Source organism: Scleropages formosus, chromosome 3, assembly GCF_900964775.1.
Source record: "Scleropages formosus chromosome 3, fSclFor1.1, whole genome shotgun sequence".
In the NCBI taxonomy this organism is placed as follows: Eukaryota; Metazoa; Chordata; class Actinopteri; order Osteoglossiformes; family Osteoglossidae; genus Scleropages; species Scleropages formosus.
Genome location: NC_041808.1, coordinates 31,675,959 through 31,692,116, shown reverse-complemented (window position 1 = coordinate 31,692,116; position 16,158 = coordinate 31,675,959). Strand labels below are relative to the sequence as shown.

The 16,158-nt window shown below is 50.1% G+C and overlaps 2 protein-coding genes across 2 annotated transcripts; both read right to left on the bottom strand.

Moving 5' to 3' along the window:
* Positions 1–194: 194 nt before the first annotated feature.
* LOC108928859 (MAPK regulated corepressor interacting protein 2-like) lies at positions 195–8,333 on the bottom strand. The gene is made up of 5 exons (XM_018743040.2): positions 7,833–8,333; positions 7,656–7,725; positions 6,303–6,427; positions 4,030–4,125; positions 195–802 (listed from the first exon to the last, which is right to left on the bottom strand). Exons 1-5 carry the CDS (start codon positions 7,882–7,884, stop codon positions 732–734), a joined length of 414 nt encoding a protein of 137 aa, XP_018598556.1. The 5' UTR covers positions 7,885–8,333; the 3' UTR covers positions 195–731.
* A 2,003-nt stretch (positions 8,334–10,336) lies between these two features.
* On the bottom strand, positions 10,337–15,691 carry gde1 (glycerophosphodiester phosphodiesterase 1). Its single transcript, XM_029250504.1, has 6 exons — positions 15,369–15,691; positions 13,020–13,195; positions 12,384–12,489; positions 12,133–12,225; positions 11,641–11,852; positions 10,337–11,463 (listed from the first exon to the last, which is right to left on the bottom strand). The coding sequence occupies exons 1-6, from the start codon at positions 15,618–15,620 to the stop codon at positions 11,316–11,318; spliced, it is 987 nt and encodes a 328-aa protein (XP_029106337.1). The 5' UTR covers positions 15,621–15,691; the 3' UTR covers positions 10,337–11,315.
* Between the last annotated feature and the right edge of the window lie 467 nt (positions 15,692–16,158).

The following is a 16,158-nucleotide window of genomic DNA, read 5'->3' as shown; positions in this document are numbered from 1 at the left end:
AGTCATGGTATGTATTTCAACAGTTTCAGAAACAGAAGTATTGATGTTTTTTCACTTGTAACTTGATCGGTTTTCTGTAGGATGAAATTGAACTGAAAAAGGGATGTAGTGTGTATAGTCGTAACAACTTTTTAACTATGCTAAAGTGTGTCTATGTATCTAAAATTTAACTTTTTTTAAACAAATTGCTCTGGCATCTCCTATTCATTCATTTACTTATCACTTAAACCAAATTAATATGGATCATGGAATATAAATTCCAAAAGGCCAGTAAGAACCCAGCATGATTTTTCTGGTTGGTTTCCTGTTTCAGCAGGATAAAACTGGAATTTCTACACTTCATTCATTATATAGAAAACTCTTCCTTTATTTCTCTCAAGAAATTCACTAAAGAACTGGAACGCTTTTTAAAATACCCTTTTACTTTCTTCAGTTTTTCCCCACAGTAATACACATTTCTTCTCATCGCACAGCATGGAGCTGGTAAGAAATAGTAAAAGATGTATTTTGGGCCATCCTATCTGCAATGCCCAGCTGGAGAGTAGTTAGTCATAGGTTTCATTGCAGTAGAAACCAGAGGTCAAAAAGCGTGACAGTGACCTGGGGGGGGGGGGGGGTGCTCTTCAGACACTGCCTAATCCCCCCCCTGGGTTGAAGACTGACCGCAATCTCGTGCCACCCCGAGCGAGTGTCATGGACTCTTGAATTCCATTCTACCCTGTTCACATGCCTCATGCCAGATCAGCAATGTTGGCCAGAAAACGCCGGGCCCACCACTCCTCCAGATCAATGGGCACAAAGTCTGCAGGAAGAACACACGGGTAGAGAGAAGGTGAATACTGGAACATCTCCCTCCTCTTCCTCATCCTTCCATGAGACCTTTTGATAGGTTTTATATCTGTTGACGGACAATATTCAGATTAACTACGTGCCAGAACTGATACGCGTTGTACGTTCCTGGCGAAAAATAAAAGTACGTTTCCAATTTTACTTCTCAACACTGGTCATAGATGTTTTATCTGCTCCATAAATGTATTTATTCAGCTCTGTTGTAATGTCACCAATGTAATTAAAGCTAGTGATGTTACAAAGTCACCACATGTCCTCCAAGTTTTTTTTTTTTTTTTTTTTTTCCCCCCCCCCTCCCCCTTCAGTTTCAAGATTGTAACGGGCAGCCTGGACATCATAACCGCTCGTTACGGTGAGCTGTATGGACGTACTGTCGGCATGGATTCAGTCTCGGCCTATGGAGAACTCGGGTGAGTACCGTGATTGCCGGACTATAAGCCGCTACTTTTATCACACGCTTTGAACCCTGCGGCTTAAACAACGATGCGGTTAATCTATATATTTTTACGGGCTAACGGCCTATAGCGGGCGCTCTAGCAGGAAGCGCAAGAGCGTGACAGACAGGCAGGAGAAATAATGCGCCGAGGAAGTCGCTAGTTTGATTGACACACGTTAATTGTGTTTTGAACAGTCATTTTGCGCGTCATTCTGAGGCTGTTCAATTCCGACACTGAAGACGACGAATTCAGTGGTTTTAGTGAGGAAGATGATGAGAGCGATCAATGACTTTTTTAAAAGGCTAACGATCAACAGCTGGTAGGCTTGTTATTTTTTTTAACCGGCATGTTACTATAATGTAATTTCACTGCTGCGTTACTGCCGTGTTAAGGCACTGTTCGGAAAAAAGCCGGTATGGTTATCTCATTTTAGTGCTGTGTTTAGTAATTAAACATTTAAAAAAAAATCTTTCTATGTACCATCTTTCTGTGTACCATAAAGATATCGTGGTTCAGTGTGAACCTGCGGCTGATAGTCAGGTGCGGCTTATGTGTGTAATTTTTCTTAAATTTTATGAAATTTGGGTGGTGAGGCTTATAGTCAGGTGCGCTCTATAGCGCGGAAAGTACGGTAGTTGCCATAATCCCTAATGAGATAAGCGTGTAGGACACAAACTACTGGGCAGTGAAGGGGCGCAACAGGAGAGCTCCTTCCAGCAGGATAAACGTGGGAGGCAAAATGTTACTCCGATTAAGGAGCTTTGCTGTAGAGCAGTTGGAGATGGATGACAGCCAAGGGTGAGCGGTGCCGTTTTGACAGGTGAGTGCGACTCTCAGGAAATGTATGACGATGTGCCCTCAGACTGGCCTCGTCTACCTTCTTGTGTTACACGGTTGGCGAAGTTGTGCAACGTAGTTTTAACGCATCTTTGCAATCGATGTATACAGTGCGTCCCCTTGTTTTGTTGCGTAAGTGCTGGCAGAGAAACGCGCTGTTGCCGCTCGAGCTCTCGTTTGGTGACGGAAGAAAATTCGTTTGCTGGTTAGAGGAGATGCAGGGGGTGCGGTGGCGCAGTGGGTTGGACCACAGTCCTCCTCTCCAGTGGGTCTGGGGTTCGAGTCCCGCTTGGGGTGCCTTGTGACGGACTGGCGTCCCGTCCTGGGTGTGTCCCCTCCCCCTCCGGCCTTACGCCCTGTGTTGCCGGGTTAGGCTCCGGTTCCCCGCGACCCCATATGGGACAAGCGGTTCTGAAAATGTGTGTGTGGTTAGAGGAGACGGAGGTGTTTGCACACTGACTTGATCCGATCGAAAGACACGAAGAGACAAAAGGGCCTTTCTAAAAACTGCTTATCGTACGGATTGTGACATTTATCTAGCCAGGTAATTGAGAGGGGCTAAGCCAGGCTGTTGGCTGCAGCCTCTATTTCTGTCTACAACAGTATTTGTTTCCAGGAATTGGGCTTATCATCCCTTATCTGTCTTTCCTCATCCAGGTGTCAAGGACTGGCTGCGTGCGCTCGGGTTCGCTCAAGTGTGGGTTTCACACAAGCAACGAGTTCGTCTTCATCTCCCCACACTGCTAGTAAATGCCTGCCATTTTCCGAAATGGCAGTATGTGGGAAGGAGGCTGCCAAACGTGGACGTGGCTTAGAGCTCGACTCCTTACTTCGCACCAGGAACCTACGTATGCAATGCGACTCGTCTTGTCTTGCAACTTTACTATTAGCGTTTTTGTTCTGTCCTTTTACCAAAGCAATTTTTTTTTTCAATCTGAAAGGCTCCAGCAAAAGTGTAAGCACCTCACTGAAGAATGCTACTGCGGTGCCCCTCCTGGGACTTTTCCTAAACCACCCTACCATTTACTGCCTTAAATAAAGGGCTGAAAATAAAGTGATGAAGTTATGTATACGGATACAGGAGGCCGAGCGATACTGCTCGTGTTTCATGACAAGTGTCTGCAGGAACAAAGATCATTCGCTCTAACTCTGTGCGACACCCCGTGCTGCCTATCATTGCATGACATTTTTGTTTGCCTCCTGTCTACTTGTCTCCAGGACTCTACCAGCTTCCCCAGAACTTGATCATGCCGCCACCTGACCTTGTGCAGTGCAGGCTGGCATCTAGACAGGATGTGCTGGAGACTTGACTTGGGGAGATTGCGGAAGAGACGGCTCTCTCTGGAGAGCCGCATCACTGGCTGCGGCTTGGGAGGGCGTTGTAGGTACTCCCGATGAAGAAGCTTAGTCTGCCTGGTGGTATCTTCTCCATGTCGGACCAGCTTCCGACTGCACTGATCACTCTCTCCCAAATAGTTCAGCAGCCTTGCGGCTGTTGTCTATTTACCTTGGTTTTGTACCGCTCCTCTTCCATTCTGACAACTTCTGCGACCACCAACTCTCTCCCAAAAATGGGCATAGTGGGAACAAATGCTCATGGGGACTTTTCAAAAACCAGTAATTTGGGGGGGGGGATCATTTTTACAAGTGATGCAATTCCACCTTGATCCTTTTCTTGTGACCTTCTGTTTAAAGTGGACAGATGTGGAAATGTGCCTACACTGAGTTGTCATGGACTAGTGGAAGGAAAGTGAGGGATAAGACAAAATAACTGTAAAGGAGTAAATAGGAGGGTGAACTTACAAAAAAAAAAAGGTGGCCAACTGTAGAGGAACATGATGGGATCTGTTGGCCAGGGAAAGAGCAAATGACAAGTTGCACATGAGGGTCAGAGACAATCACTTACTTTTCATGCTTGGGTTAGGAGTCTTCTCGGTGTACTGCACTGGCCCCAGCCCCCTCTGGTCACTCTCTCCCAGTTGCTGTTTCACTTCCTGCCAAGCTATGAGGGAACGAGATGCGAACGTGTGATGACAGGTGAGCGCAAAACCCATGCCACCCAAACACTTCCAAGTGCTGCTGTTCTGTTCCTCATCAGTGTGACATGATGATGAATCTGAATGTGCAATTAAATCACTAGGTTGATCCCCAGGGATGCGGTTTACATGTTCTCTCCATGTTCATATGGGTTTCCTCTGGGTACCCCCGTTTACCACAGTAAAAGATGTTTTTCAGGTTACCTGGTAACTAAATTGCCTGTAGTGTGTGCATGAATAAGTGTGTGCTGTTGCCCCGTAATGACTCCGGTCCCATCCAGGGTGTACCCTGCTTTACACCCCATACTTCCAGGATAGGCTCTGCACCACTGTGACCCTGCACTGGATGGACAGTTGTTGATAATGGATGCATGAATGGTCACCAATACTGCACATATTTCCTCATGTTGTAAATTTAAAGTACTAGGAGATCCATTCTGGTCCCTGCTTTGTAAATTGGGAGTTTACATTCGAGGTCTGACATTGATAAGTTCGACACAAAGGTAATGACAACTTTATGCTTGACCCACCTGCACTGGATTACGCGCAAATGCAGAGGTATTAATGGCGAAATCCCTCCACCACCTTCAACCTTTGACCTCACTCTGCTGCTCTTCACTGTTGTGGGCAGTGGGCCAGCACTCAGAGTCCAGCAGTATTTTGAGATTGCCAACGCTGAGGTAAGGTGTATGAGAGTATAAATAAAGATATGAAATGCATCATGGATCAATTCTCGGTTCTGCTGGAAGCTACTCCATTAAGGTGTGGCATCTGACATCTGCTTTCATAAGCGTTTGTCTCTTTGTAAAGCACTGTATGCAGAGTGTACTTTTGTTTACTATAAACTGTACGTTTCAAAGACGGTCTCTGACGAATGAATAAATGTAAATGTAGTGCCTGTTACATGTAATACAGTCAATATGTTCCAAGACTATAAGATCGTGTGGTGCTGCTGTAGACAAAAGCCATTGGTGCATGTGGCTCAGCAGTGTCTCACTGCAGTCTTACAACTTGGTCGACTACACCACGTCCTGGACAACGAAGCTCAGTCGCCTACCGGGCCAAACCTCAATTTTACCTCGATTTACCTTTTATCCTGTGACACCATCAGGGCTTCTGTTATCAGCAGTTCGTGTTTAAATGGCACAAACAGCATTTAAAATGACGCTTTTGTCCCCACTTTGTTTCTCGGTGCAGCATTGTGTCCGTCTCCAGGTGTCTATTTGATCGCCTGCAATCTCCCCTTTCAGGTAGCAGGACGCATGGAACGGAGAGAGGACGTGTGCCACGAACTCATGTCAACCAGTGGATGTATGTACCATGGCAACCGTTGTGTCCTGTGTGCTCAGCTGGGTTACACCTCCGGGTCTGAACTGCACTTGTGATGGACTGCTGCCCTGTCCAGGGTGTACCCACACTAGTTAGAACTCCGTGTTTCCAGGACAGGCTCCAGACCACCAGGATCTTGACTTGGATAAGCGGTTAATGATAACAAGTATTTTATTAATACTAATATATTTATTAGTATTAATTAGTGTAATTATTAATAATTTAGTTTAATGCTAAACTGTAAAAGTAAAGGATCAGAATATTTCAATAAAAAGAAGGTAATAGGTAACAGGAATATTCCAGTAAAAACAGGTATAAAATCATTACACAGGTGAAATTAAGTTTAATAATGAAGAGTTGTTATAGGGTATTCCTTATTAAATATGAATCGTATTGTAACCGAAAACTGGCACAATCCTCTGAGAAGTAGAATGAAAGGGTCTACAGATGCTCCTCGACTTGCGACGTTTCGACTTTACTATGGAGCTGGCGACGGACATTCAGTAGAAACCGTACTTCGAATTTTGAGTTTTTCCTCTGCAAGCAATATCATGCCAAGCGATACTCTCTCGTGTTGCTGGGCAGCGATCCGCATCTCCTAGTCTGCAAGGCAGAGGTGTGTATGAGGTGTATTCGATGCATTTCGCGGAACGCAGCCACGTCGTAAGTCGGGGACCGCCTGTATATGTATAGCTCGTTCCACATTGTGGATGAAAGGAGCTGCCCTCATCTGCACGTCGTTTGGGAGAGCAGCGTTCGCGAAAATAATTAACTGTCACCAGCCACGGGACCCCCCCTGCCCCGCCCCGCCCACCTTCATTCACGAACTTGACGTTCTCCTCGTGCGCGGCCGTCAAGCTCTCCTCATGCGCGTGACCGCGGGTCGCGTGGTGCCGCTTCCCGTTCAGGCGGTGGAAGATGAGCTTCGGCGCGGGATAGCTGCACCACACACACGAGAGTCGTTAGAAAGCCAGACCTACTTACACTGACAACAGAGACATGCTTAAGTAGCGAGAGTGTGAAGTGGAGATGGATACGCAACGCAACATCTTTTTCACAAGTACTTAGTTATGTCGATTTTTGCGTTGATTATGATTAAAGTTTACCAAGTATAAAAAATACCAATAGTTTGTGTAGAGTGTCAGTCTTAGATTGCTACTTCACAGCCGCTGGAAGCTTATAGAAGCGCCAGAAGATTCTAGAAAGGATCAGATCCTAAATGCCGGTACTGGAATATTCGCCGCTTGGAACCGGGTGCCAAATTTTGCTCATTTTGAGAATGGAGAACGCCAAAAGTCGACATAATGAAAATGTTGTTTACGTTGTGTAACAGAACGACTGCAGTGTTACTGATTGTTCCTCCCTGATGAGGAGCCGCCTTTTCTGTGCCGCTCAGTCCTTCCTGCAGCAAGTGCACCGAGCTGTTTCTGTGAACGTTTAGCAAAGTCGTTCTTTTAATATGAGCCACTTCTTTTATAGTCTTTCTTTCGTGCCATCATTTGCTACTGAAATCGCGGGTTTTTATATATACATAAATCTGGACAGTTTTGTATTTAGAAATTAATAATCGCGTTTGTGAACTTGGGTTTGCGGCCCTTGTGGACCAGTGAGGCTTCCGTAGTTCCTAAATGCCTCGCCATTGCCATGGTGACCGCGGCACGATTACGAAAGATCGGTTTGTGAACCAGGCTGTAACTGGGCCAACGTGTCAAAGTTTTAACATACACCAGTTACTTAATTTTTCGCGCGATTTTACGTCTAATTGTGCTGGGAAGTATTTAAAATGTACATATCAAGTTCGGAGACAGACGGCAAAAAGCGGATAAATCTAGCAGAGCACTGTTTAATAAGTTGCGCGTACATTCTTCCTTTCTGCCGTCACTTTAAATAACTTTTTTTTTTTAATGAAAAGCAGTTAAATAGTCACGTCTACAGCTCTCTCACACACTCAGTGGCACGGCGATCGCATGGCTCCCGTGTCTCACGCAACACAAGGTCATAAATGCGGGCAGCGTTTCTCAGCGTCCATCCTCACTTCTGCACAGCGTGAGCTGCGCGCGCCGACACTGTCACTGCGCGAAGGGCGCCGTGGGGGGTCCATCGGCTCCGGCTCCATCTCCATCCCCACAGCGCGTGCACCGAACCGTACACGGTTGCATCCTTTTACCTGGGCACCGAGCTGGGGGCTACTCTCTGTCTCGAGTCGCCGAATTTGCTGTCGACATGCTGCGTGGGACCTGCGTGGACATGCAGAGGGCACGGGTGGACGGGATACACACACAGCCCCCGGGCACACTGATTCCCGACCGATCGCGCTTCGAGGCCACGCAGCGGCGACGCTCACCTGTCCTCCGCCGTGTCACCAGTTTGCTGGGACCCCTGCTTATCGTGTACATGATCGCGCGAGGCGAGCCACCCTCCGCGTGCTCGGAACCCGAGTGGGTGTGAAACGTGAGCGAACAAGTCCGCCTCGACCCCGGCGTCCTCTTGTGGGCGCGGTGAGTGGGGCTCGAAAGTTCACTGCGTGTTTCTTACAAACGCGTGAAACGGTCACGGAGCGTCATCTCTCCGCGCTGTCCGCTGCTCGTCGCGTCCACTCGCTACCTCCAGCGCCGTCTGCCGGGTCACATCGGGCGACACGCTTCTCCTAGGTGAATTGAACACGGCATCGGCTGTCCGCGTGGAGCTATAACTTGACACGTCCTCTCACTCACTCCCACGCCCGTCTCGAGACACAACCACGTTGCTGCGCCTTCAGCGGTCCGGCGGCGGTTAGGAAGTAGCGAGTGGTGCAGTTCAGCGTGAAAACACCCCCGCCCCGTCGCTAAAGGACTACGATCGGATCTCCCCAGCTAATCTGTTAATAATAATAATACTTTAAACTTTTTCCAAAGTGACGTAATGTGGGATCACCATCTTTTCATTGTTTACCCACGGACACAGAGCGCGGTAGGGTTACTGTGTCCCTTAATGTTTAGTACCTGGAACCTACATGAGGGAACTCTCTTAACCACTGTGCCACCTGCTGCCAAAGTGCGTTCATGTGTCAGGACTGGTGTCAAAGGTGCAGAGGAACTCTGTGTGTGTGTGTGTTCACCCGTAGTGTGTGAGTGACAGAGGGTGTGTTCCACTGATGTATGGATGAGTGACCCATTGTAAGTAGTGTATCTAGCAGTGTAAGTCCTTGGGTGCTCTGGTTTCCTCCCACACTCCATAGATATGCTGTTCAGGTTCACCCATAGTGTATGAGTGACAGAGAGAGAGAGAGAGTGTGTTCCACTGATGTATGGATGAGTGACCCAGTGTAAGTAGTGTATCTAGCAGTGTAAGTCCTTTGGTGCTCTGGTTTCCTCCCACATTCCACAGACATGCTGTTCAGATTCCCCCCCAGTGTGTGAGTGACAGAGTGTGTTCCACCGATGTAGTGACCCATTGTAAGTAGTGTATCTAGCAGTGTAAGTCACCACGGTGAATAAGGTGTGGGGGCTGATAACACTAAACAGAGTTCATTGGAAGTCGCTTTGGAGAAAAGTGTCTTTGTGTGTGTTGGAGAAACCCTGTCTGGATGAGATGAAATGGAAGGATTCAATCCAACCAGAGGTTGAAGAGATGATCTACATTCACTTCATGTTTATCCAGCTGTGCTCAGAACTGAAGGAATGCTGTTGTGATCTTGGGGTTTCCCATGATGCACTTTGCTGGTGGTCTGAACCGTTCATTTCTATAATAAATCATCATTTTGAGGGCGTGCAGATACTCCGCGGACTTGATGTTAGTGAAATACATACCCGACCTTCCTGTACGCAGCTACCAATTTTGTCTCATTCATACAAATGTTATTAAATTTTATTCTCTATTGAAACCAATGACTTCACATTTGCTTGCTAAACAAGCTCTTACTGCCACTTTCTTAGGATGTCGATCCCCCAGTAACGCGTTCATGTAAAATTTCCTAATTTACTTTCCGCTCTCATCTAAAAATAAACCTGTAGGTAAGAGTGAAAGGTGGCATCTAGCGACCCGCTGGCACCACTCCGGCAAATACAGAACAATTTCATGTTCATACACATTTTAAACTCCCACTTTCCTTTGCATGGAGCTATAAAAAGTATGAACTTCTCCAGAAAACTATATTAGTCATTTTGTCTCTCCCATTCACGTCAAAGACTTCGCACACGCGGTCTGAACCCGCTTGACCCGAGCGGGGTCACGGCGAACCGGAGCCTAACCCGGCAACACAGGGCGTAAGGCTGGAGGAGGAGGGGTCACACCCAGGGCGGGACGCCAGTCCATCGCAAGGCACCCCAAGCGGGACTCGAACCCCAGACCCGCCGGAGAGCAGCGCCCGGCCAAACCTGCTGCACCACCGCACCCCCCCACATCAAAGACTTTACCTATATTTAAACAGGTCACTTGAAATTTTCGGAACACAAACCGGACAGCTGGTAGTGTAGCAATTAGAACTGCTCCCACTGGACCCAAAGGTTGAGGGTTTGAATCCCACCTCCAGCTATAGTACCCTTGAGTGAGATATTTACTCCATATTACTCCAGTAAAATTACCCAGCTGGGTAAATAATTGTAAGTAGCTTACTATTGTAAGTTTCTTTGGAGAAAAGCATCAGCTAAATGAATAAAAGTAAATGTTATATAAACGTAATGAGATGACTGAGATACGTCACCCCCAGTATTCGTATGCAACTGACCAGTGTGTAAATGCCACATTCGGGGGGGGTTCATGAACTGTGAAGTATTTATGTAACCTTACCTAGAATATTTCTTGTACGGTTTAAAAAAAAAAAAAAAGAAAGAAATCATTACAGGTATATTTTACGCTTTTAATGCCATCTTTTCAAATAACCATTATCTACATGGACTTAGGCTTCATGCTTCAGGATCGCGTGCTGAAATGAATCTTCCTTTTCTTAGCAGAGCTCCATATGTTTGCAAATACGATGTAAAAATCACATCTTTTACAGTCACATTAACAAAAACATACCGTTTCACTTAATCACATTCCTCTTTGAAGTTATTTTTAAGCATACAAGTTCCAAACACATAGTGTCCTGCAACTACCTAATATTTCAAAGATTTTGAAAACGGGGGGGGGGGGCACGTTAAAAGAAATGAGAAAAATTCGTCGCCAAGACCAAGTAATGCCACGTACGAATAGTAGGGATCCTCACGGAAGCGTTCTTCGTAGCGCTGTTCGTTTATTGCCGCGGCTTTTGCCGAACGGGAGCACCCAAGAGTTGTACACCCGATGATCGTATCATCATAGCTCCTGCTTATTATAGGTTCGTTTTTAATGGGAAGAGAAACCTTACTGGAAAAAAAAAACCCACTTTTGAGGTTTCGGTTCCCCGAAGGAGGGAAGGGCACGTATCCGGCGTCCTTAGCCCATTACGCAACGCGTACCCGGTGGTCCATCGGAGCTGCGATGAGCCGAAATGGGACCATCGTGGTTTTGACGGCAGAGGAGATGCGATGCCTGGAGGACGCGGGGTACGGCTCCGCGCGGGCGAGGCGAGGCGAGGTTGTTCGGAGGTCTTTGCGGTTCGCGACGGCGATCCTCGATGGGCGCGAGAGCCGGGATGTAGCTGCGGGCGGACGGAGAGCGTTCCCGGAGTCGCGTGCGTTACGGTACCTGCCTGTCGCTTTCCCAGAGTGCGCGCACCCGTCTTAGAGTACCGCAAGTCCTCCGACGGCACGTACGGCCGCGTATGCTTGCGTTCCTCCTCAGATCGCGTATCGGCGGCCCGTACGGGAGCGCGCGTTTGTCGTTGCGGATGTTTCAGGCCGCCCCGCGTGTCGCCGCGCCGCTGTCCTCAGTAGTGAGGCTCGCAGTCCTCTTTGAGACTGTCTGTGAGGTAGGTGATCTTCAGCAGCTCCTGGTAGTACTGCTTCTCCACAGCAGTGTTGACGGTCCAGCCCACCACCTCGACACCCCGCTCTGCCCAGTATTGCACGTAGTCCCTGCGGGGGGGGGGGGGGGGGGGGGGGGGCAAAGAAATGAAAACCTCATTGGCCTAGTGTTATTTTGGCGAGGGGGGAAAAAAGTTGATCCATGAACGATGATCCAGAAACGGTTTCGTAGTTTGATAAACGCTCGCTATTAACGCTTCGCTGTCAGAGGCCCTAACGGCGACTCACGGGGAGATGAAGCTCTTCTGCACCAAGAAGGCCGACACGCCGCACAGGTTCCACAGCAGGTGGTGGTGCGCCCAGTCGAGCAGTACGTCCAGGAGCTGCATCCAGCGGTGTTTCCACGGCGACCGGAAGCGCGGCGTGCCGTCGCCGAAGCGGCTCAGGCTCCAGGGCCGGTGGGTGAGCGCCGTCGCCACCTCGGGGTCAGCCTGCCGCATCTGGGGCGAGGTGGACGGAGTGAAGAGATAAAGCACCGACTCGTGTGTATGTGTGTGTGTTGTGCACAGTAGCACTGGATGAATCAAACGCTATGACTCATGCTACTTAGTTACGATACGAATATTACCACATTTATACCACGTAGACCGCGAAGCTGCTGAGATTTCGGGAAACTGAAGCGGTGCCGCCGCAGTATTACGCTGCGAAACCGTGTTTCGGCGTTTACGTTAAACGCAACAGGAGGCCCCTCCCACCTCACGGCCCACCGGCGCGGGGTACCTTGTAGATGACCTTGGGTTCGAACGAGCAGACGATGCTAGTGTTGTAGAGGACCGGGTGGTTTCTGTACAGCTCCTTGAGCGCGGCGGCTGCCTGGGGTGACACACGCACGCGCGGATTTACGTTCCGTTCATTTGTCGGGACGCTTTACGACACGAAAGCGAAAGGCAAAGATCAGGGAACGATATTTTAATCGAACTATTTTTGCGTCCGAACGCTGCAACCCGTCATATGAAAGCTGACTCCTTTACCTCGTCAGGGTGACCTTTCACATCGAAGTAGATAGCGAGCTGGTGTCTGACGCATTCCTCGACAGCCTCCTGCAGGGTCGGGACCCTCTCTCCACGGAACCTCTCCCTTGTGATTCACAAAGAGCACACACACAAAATTTTACTCTACTTGCAGTACCACCGTTAAGCCATTCCTCATACACTTCCATTTCGAACCTTCAGCTCTGCTGGGCTCTGAAGGCGTGCGCCGAACGCGCGGCGGGCTGCAGCCGTATCATCTGCCGCCGGATCTTCCGCCGCATACCGAACGTACGACATTGTCAGACGTTTACTCGAAGCTGAATCTCGACTCCCTTGGGCACGTACTCACCTGTTGGGGGCGGAATGGTCAAAACGAGGGTCCGGGGTTATTCTCAGCGCTCTAAGATCTCCTCTCAAACGGAGAAGGGGATCTGGGAGAGGAAATGCCGCGGCCTTTCAAAGGAGACCCATTGATGGGAAAAGCGCCATTAAGAACCGTCTCCATTTCTGGGGGTTCTTCTGCATCTTCTGCCCACGTGGTGCCTGCAGCGTCGCCGCACTTCGGGCTCCCTTCTGCGCACGTCCCTCTCCGCCACCCAGCCGCACCCCGGCGTCCCCGGCCTGCTCGCCACTCACTTGAGCCTGTGTTTAGCCGAGGCGTCCAGCCGGCGGAGGTCCGAGAAGCGCATGTTGCCGAGCCGTCCCGACCCGTTGGTGGTCCGGTCCACGGTCTCGTCGTGCATGAGGACCGGGATGCCGTCGGCCGTGAACTCCAGGTCCAACTCCACGCCGGCGGCGCCGTTCCGACTGGCCTTAGGGCGCGACGGGAAAAGAGCAGACGTAAGATTCGGATACATTGGAGCAGCGAAGAAATAAATTAGGGCTTCGCGCCCTTCGCAGATGCAAACTGCCATTTCGACATACGCTCGCCAGTTTGGCCGGTTTATGCGCGCGCACACATACACACACACTGTCTGAAACCGCTTGTCCCAAGCAGGGTCGCGGCAAGCCGGAGCCTAACCTGGCAACACAAGACAAAGGGCTGGAGGGGGAGGGGACGCACCCAGGACGGGACGCCAGTCCGTCGCAAGGCACCTCAAGCGGGACTCGAACCCCAGACCCACCGGAGAGCAAGACCCGGTCAAACCCCGCTGCGCCACCGCGCCCCCCTCGGCCAGTTTATGGCCACCCTAAAATTTTTCCGTAGGATTTCTCCAGTTTTTTCACCCGTCTTCAAAATGTTTCAGCTACAGACGGCAGCAGGATCTTCAACGTCCAACTCCGGCGACCAACATCTACCCCTAAGCTTCCCCACTTTCCCCATCATCGCACCCATCTTCCCGCCAGCGTTGCGGCCCCATTTGTTAGACTCCACAGCCTTCACCTTGGGCCTAGGTACGTTCACACGCTCCGTCTTCGCCACCTGCTCAACCCTGCTGCTTTTGTGTCGTTCAGCCTTCTTAAACGAGCCACCCCGGACGGCTCCGTATTTTGAGAAGAGCTGCTCGGGGTCGCCTCGCCGCATCGTCTGACACCGCAAAGGTGCCCATTTAGGATAAACCGCAGTACACCTCGGAGCAGCTATTTTAGGTTCTTTCCCGTCCACCTTCTAAAACGAGGAGTTTGCAGAGACGGCGCAGCTCCTTTATCATCGTGTCTTTTCCCAACTCGTACTTGTGCACGGAGTGACTGTACTTTAAATGCATGTTTTACTGGAGCAGTTTAAGTCGGTCAAGAGCCCAACACAATGACATCACACTGGTCTTTACATTTGCATTTACATTTAGCAGAAACTTTTCTCCAAAGCGACTTCCATGAATCCATTCATCAGTGGAACACACTGTCTGTGTCACTCACACACTATGTGGGACCTGAACAGCATGTCTTCGGAGTGTGGGAGGAAACCAGAGCACCCAAAGACTTACACTGCTAGATACACCACTTACACTGGGTCGCTCGTCCATACATCAGTGGAACACACACCCTCTATCACTCACACACCAACCATGGGGGAACCTCACCAGGATGTCTTTGGACTGTGGGAGGAAACCAGAGCACCCAGAGGAAACCCACGCAGACATGCAAACTCCACACAGACCGAGTGGGGATCAAACCCCACATCCTCTCGCACCACCCAGGCGCTATGAGACAGCAGTGCTACTCTCTGTGCCACCCAAGCTTTCAAAGTTACTCTTCCTTAGACACGCCATCTCTTTTACTGTTTGGGTTTTACATCATTTTTAAAATTTTAAAGGTTCCAGCTCTCACAGTTGTTTTAAGGAGAGTGTCATTGCACCCCGACATGCAGGAGGTGATTCTGCTGTCTGTGAGATCAGTGTTCGTGCAAAAGTGAGTTTTATTCTTATGGACACTGTAGAGACAGGACCAAAGAGCTATGTACACACAGCGTAGAACACACACAGCAGGTATTTTGTATAATACTATAGGAAGCAGTGCAGGGGGTGCAGCGGGTTTGGCCAGGTCCTGCTCTCCGGTAGGTCTGGGGTTCGAGTCCCGCTTGGGGTGCCTTGTGATGGACTGGCATCCCATCCTGGGTGTGTCCCCTCCCCCTCCAGCCTTGTGCCCTGTGTTGCCGGCTCAGGCTCCGGCTCCCCGCGACCTCACTTGGGACAAGTAGTTTTAGACAGTGTGTGCGCGCGTATAGGAAGTAGTTGTGTAACAGCTTTTTGGGTGGGGGGTGAAATACTGTCAGTAGCACTCAGTCAGTGGGATCACACACAAGGTGGGGGGGGGGACGCACTGGCCGAGCCCCATGAAAAAGGTGTGATCTCTTAGAATAAACCCAACTCGCCCACTCCAGCTAACACTGAAACTGTGGACTCGGCCTGTGTTTGTGTGTGGCAGGCATGACGTCAGTGCAGGTACAACACGTAGGGAGGCGGGAGGTTGGAGTCCCGAGTGGAGCGCGCGCACTTGGACCCGAATCGAATGACAGTGCCGGTGAAGTCCGGGTCCGGCTCTCACCTCCCGGATGGCCGCCAGCGTGTTCTCGGGAGCGTCGTGCCCCCCTCCCCGGTGAGCCACCACGGACGCGGCGCCGCGAGGCCGCAGTACGTGCCTGGCCCTGCTCTGCGGAACCTGCGGGTAGCGGAACATGAGCAGGAAGACGTAGAGCGAGGCGGTGAGCGCCGTGGAGCACAGCGCGCTACGAGTCCCCAGCAGCACCAGCACGAAGAAGGCAGAGAAGCCCGCCAGTCCGTCTCCGACCTGCAGCATAGCGGTGTGTTCGTTCTCAGCGCGTTCGCGATCCGCCGCCGGCTGCCCGTCAACTGTTACGCGCCGCTCGGTCCCGCTACACGGCGCTACACGGCGCCACGCGATTGGACAAGAAGCAGCAGGTGACCGCGTCACGTGACAGCGGCGGCCAATCGAGCACGCGATCGCGGCACCGTCACGAGCCGGACTCTTGTTTCACAACACGATGTATTGTACAGTACAGGAGAGCGACCGGCTCATTCGCCGATGCGCCGATTCCAGTGTCGAGTTCCACTTTCGTTCTTCGAATCCCTTCGTTTAGTTGGACCCTTTCGACTTCCCCTCTGTTAAAATAAAGCACGCCTTTTATTTTACATATTATATATTGTTATCCCCCATTACACGGACCTAACTCCTTCCTGAAAACAGTGAACCGGGGTGTGTATAAAGGGATGGCACCGCCCACCCTGAAATATGATTGGCCCCCCGTGGTGGCCCCTCAACACCACTGGGCTAGAGTGCTGTCAATCTGACAATCCTCAACGCCATTGGATCAGAG

Coding starts and splice junctions, on each gene's coding strand:
- LOC108928859 (XM_018743040.2), bottom strand. CDS start 7,884: ATGTACACGATAAGCAGGGGTCCCAGCAAACTGGTGACACGGCGGAGG. Junction 7,726..7,832: donor GGTGACACGGCGGAGGACAG/GTGAGCGTCGCC, acceptor ATGTCCACGCAG/GTCCCACGCAGCATGTCGAC. Junction 6,428..7,655: donor GCCCCCAGCTCGGTGCCCAG/GTAAAAGGATGC, acceptor TGTGTGGTGCAG/CTATCCCGCGCCGAAGCTCA.
- gde1 (XM_029250504.1), bottom strand. CDS start 15,620: ATGCTGCAGGTCGGAGACGGACTGGCGGGCTTCTCTGCCTTCTTCGTG. Junction 12,226..12,383: donor TGAAAGGTCACCCTGACGAG/GTAAAGGAGTCA, acceptor GTGTCACCCCAG/GCAGCCGCCGCGCTCAAGGA. Junction 11,464..11,640: donor CAGAAGAGCTTCATCTCCCC/GTGAGTCGCCGT, acceptor CCCCCCCCGCAG/GGACTACGTGCAATACTGGG.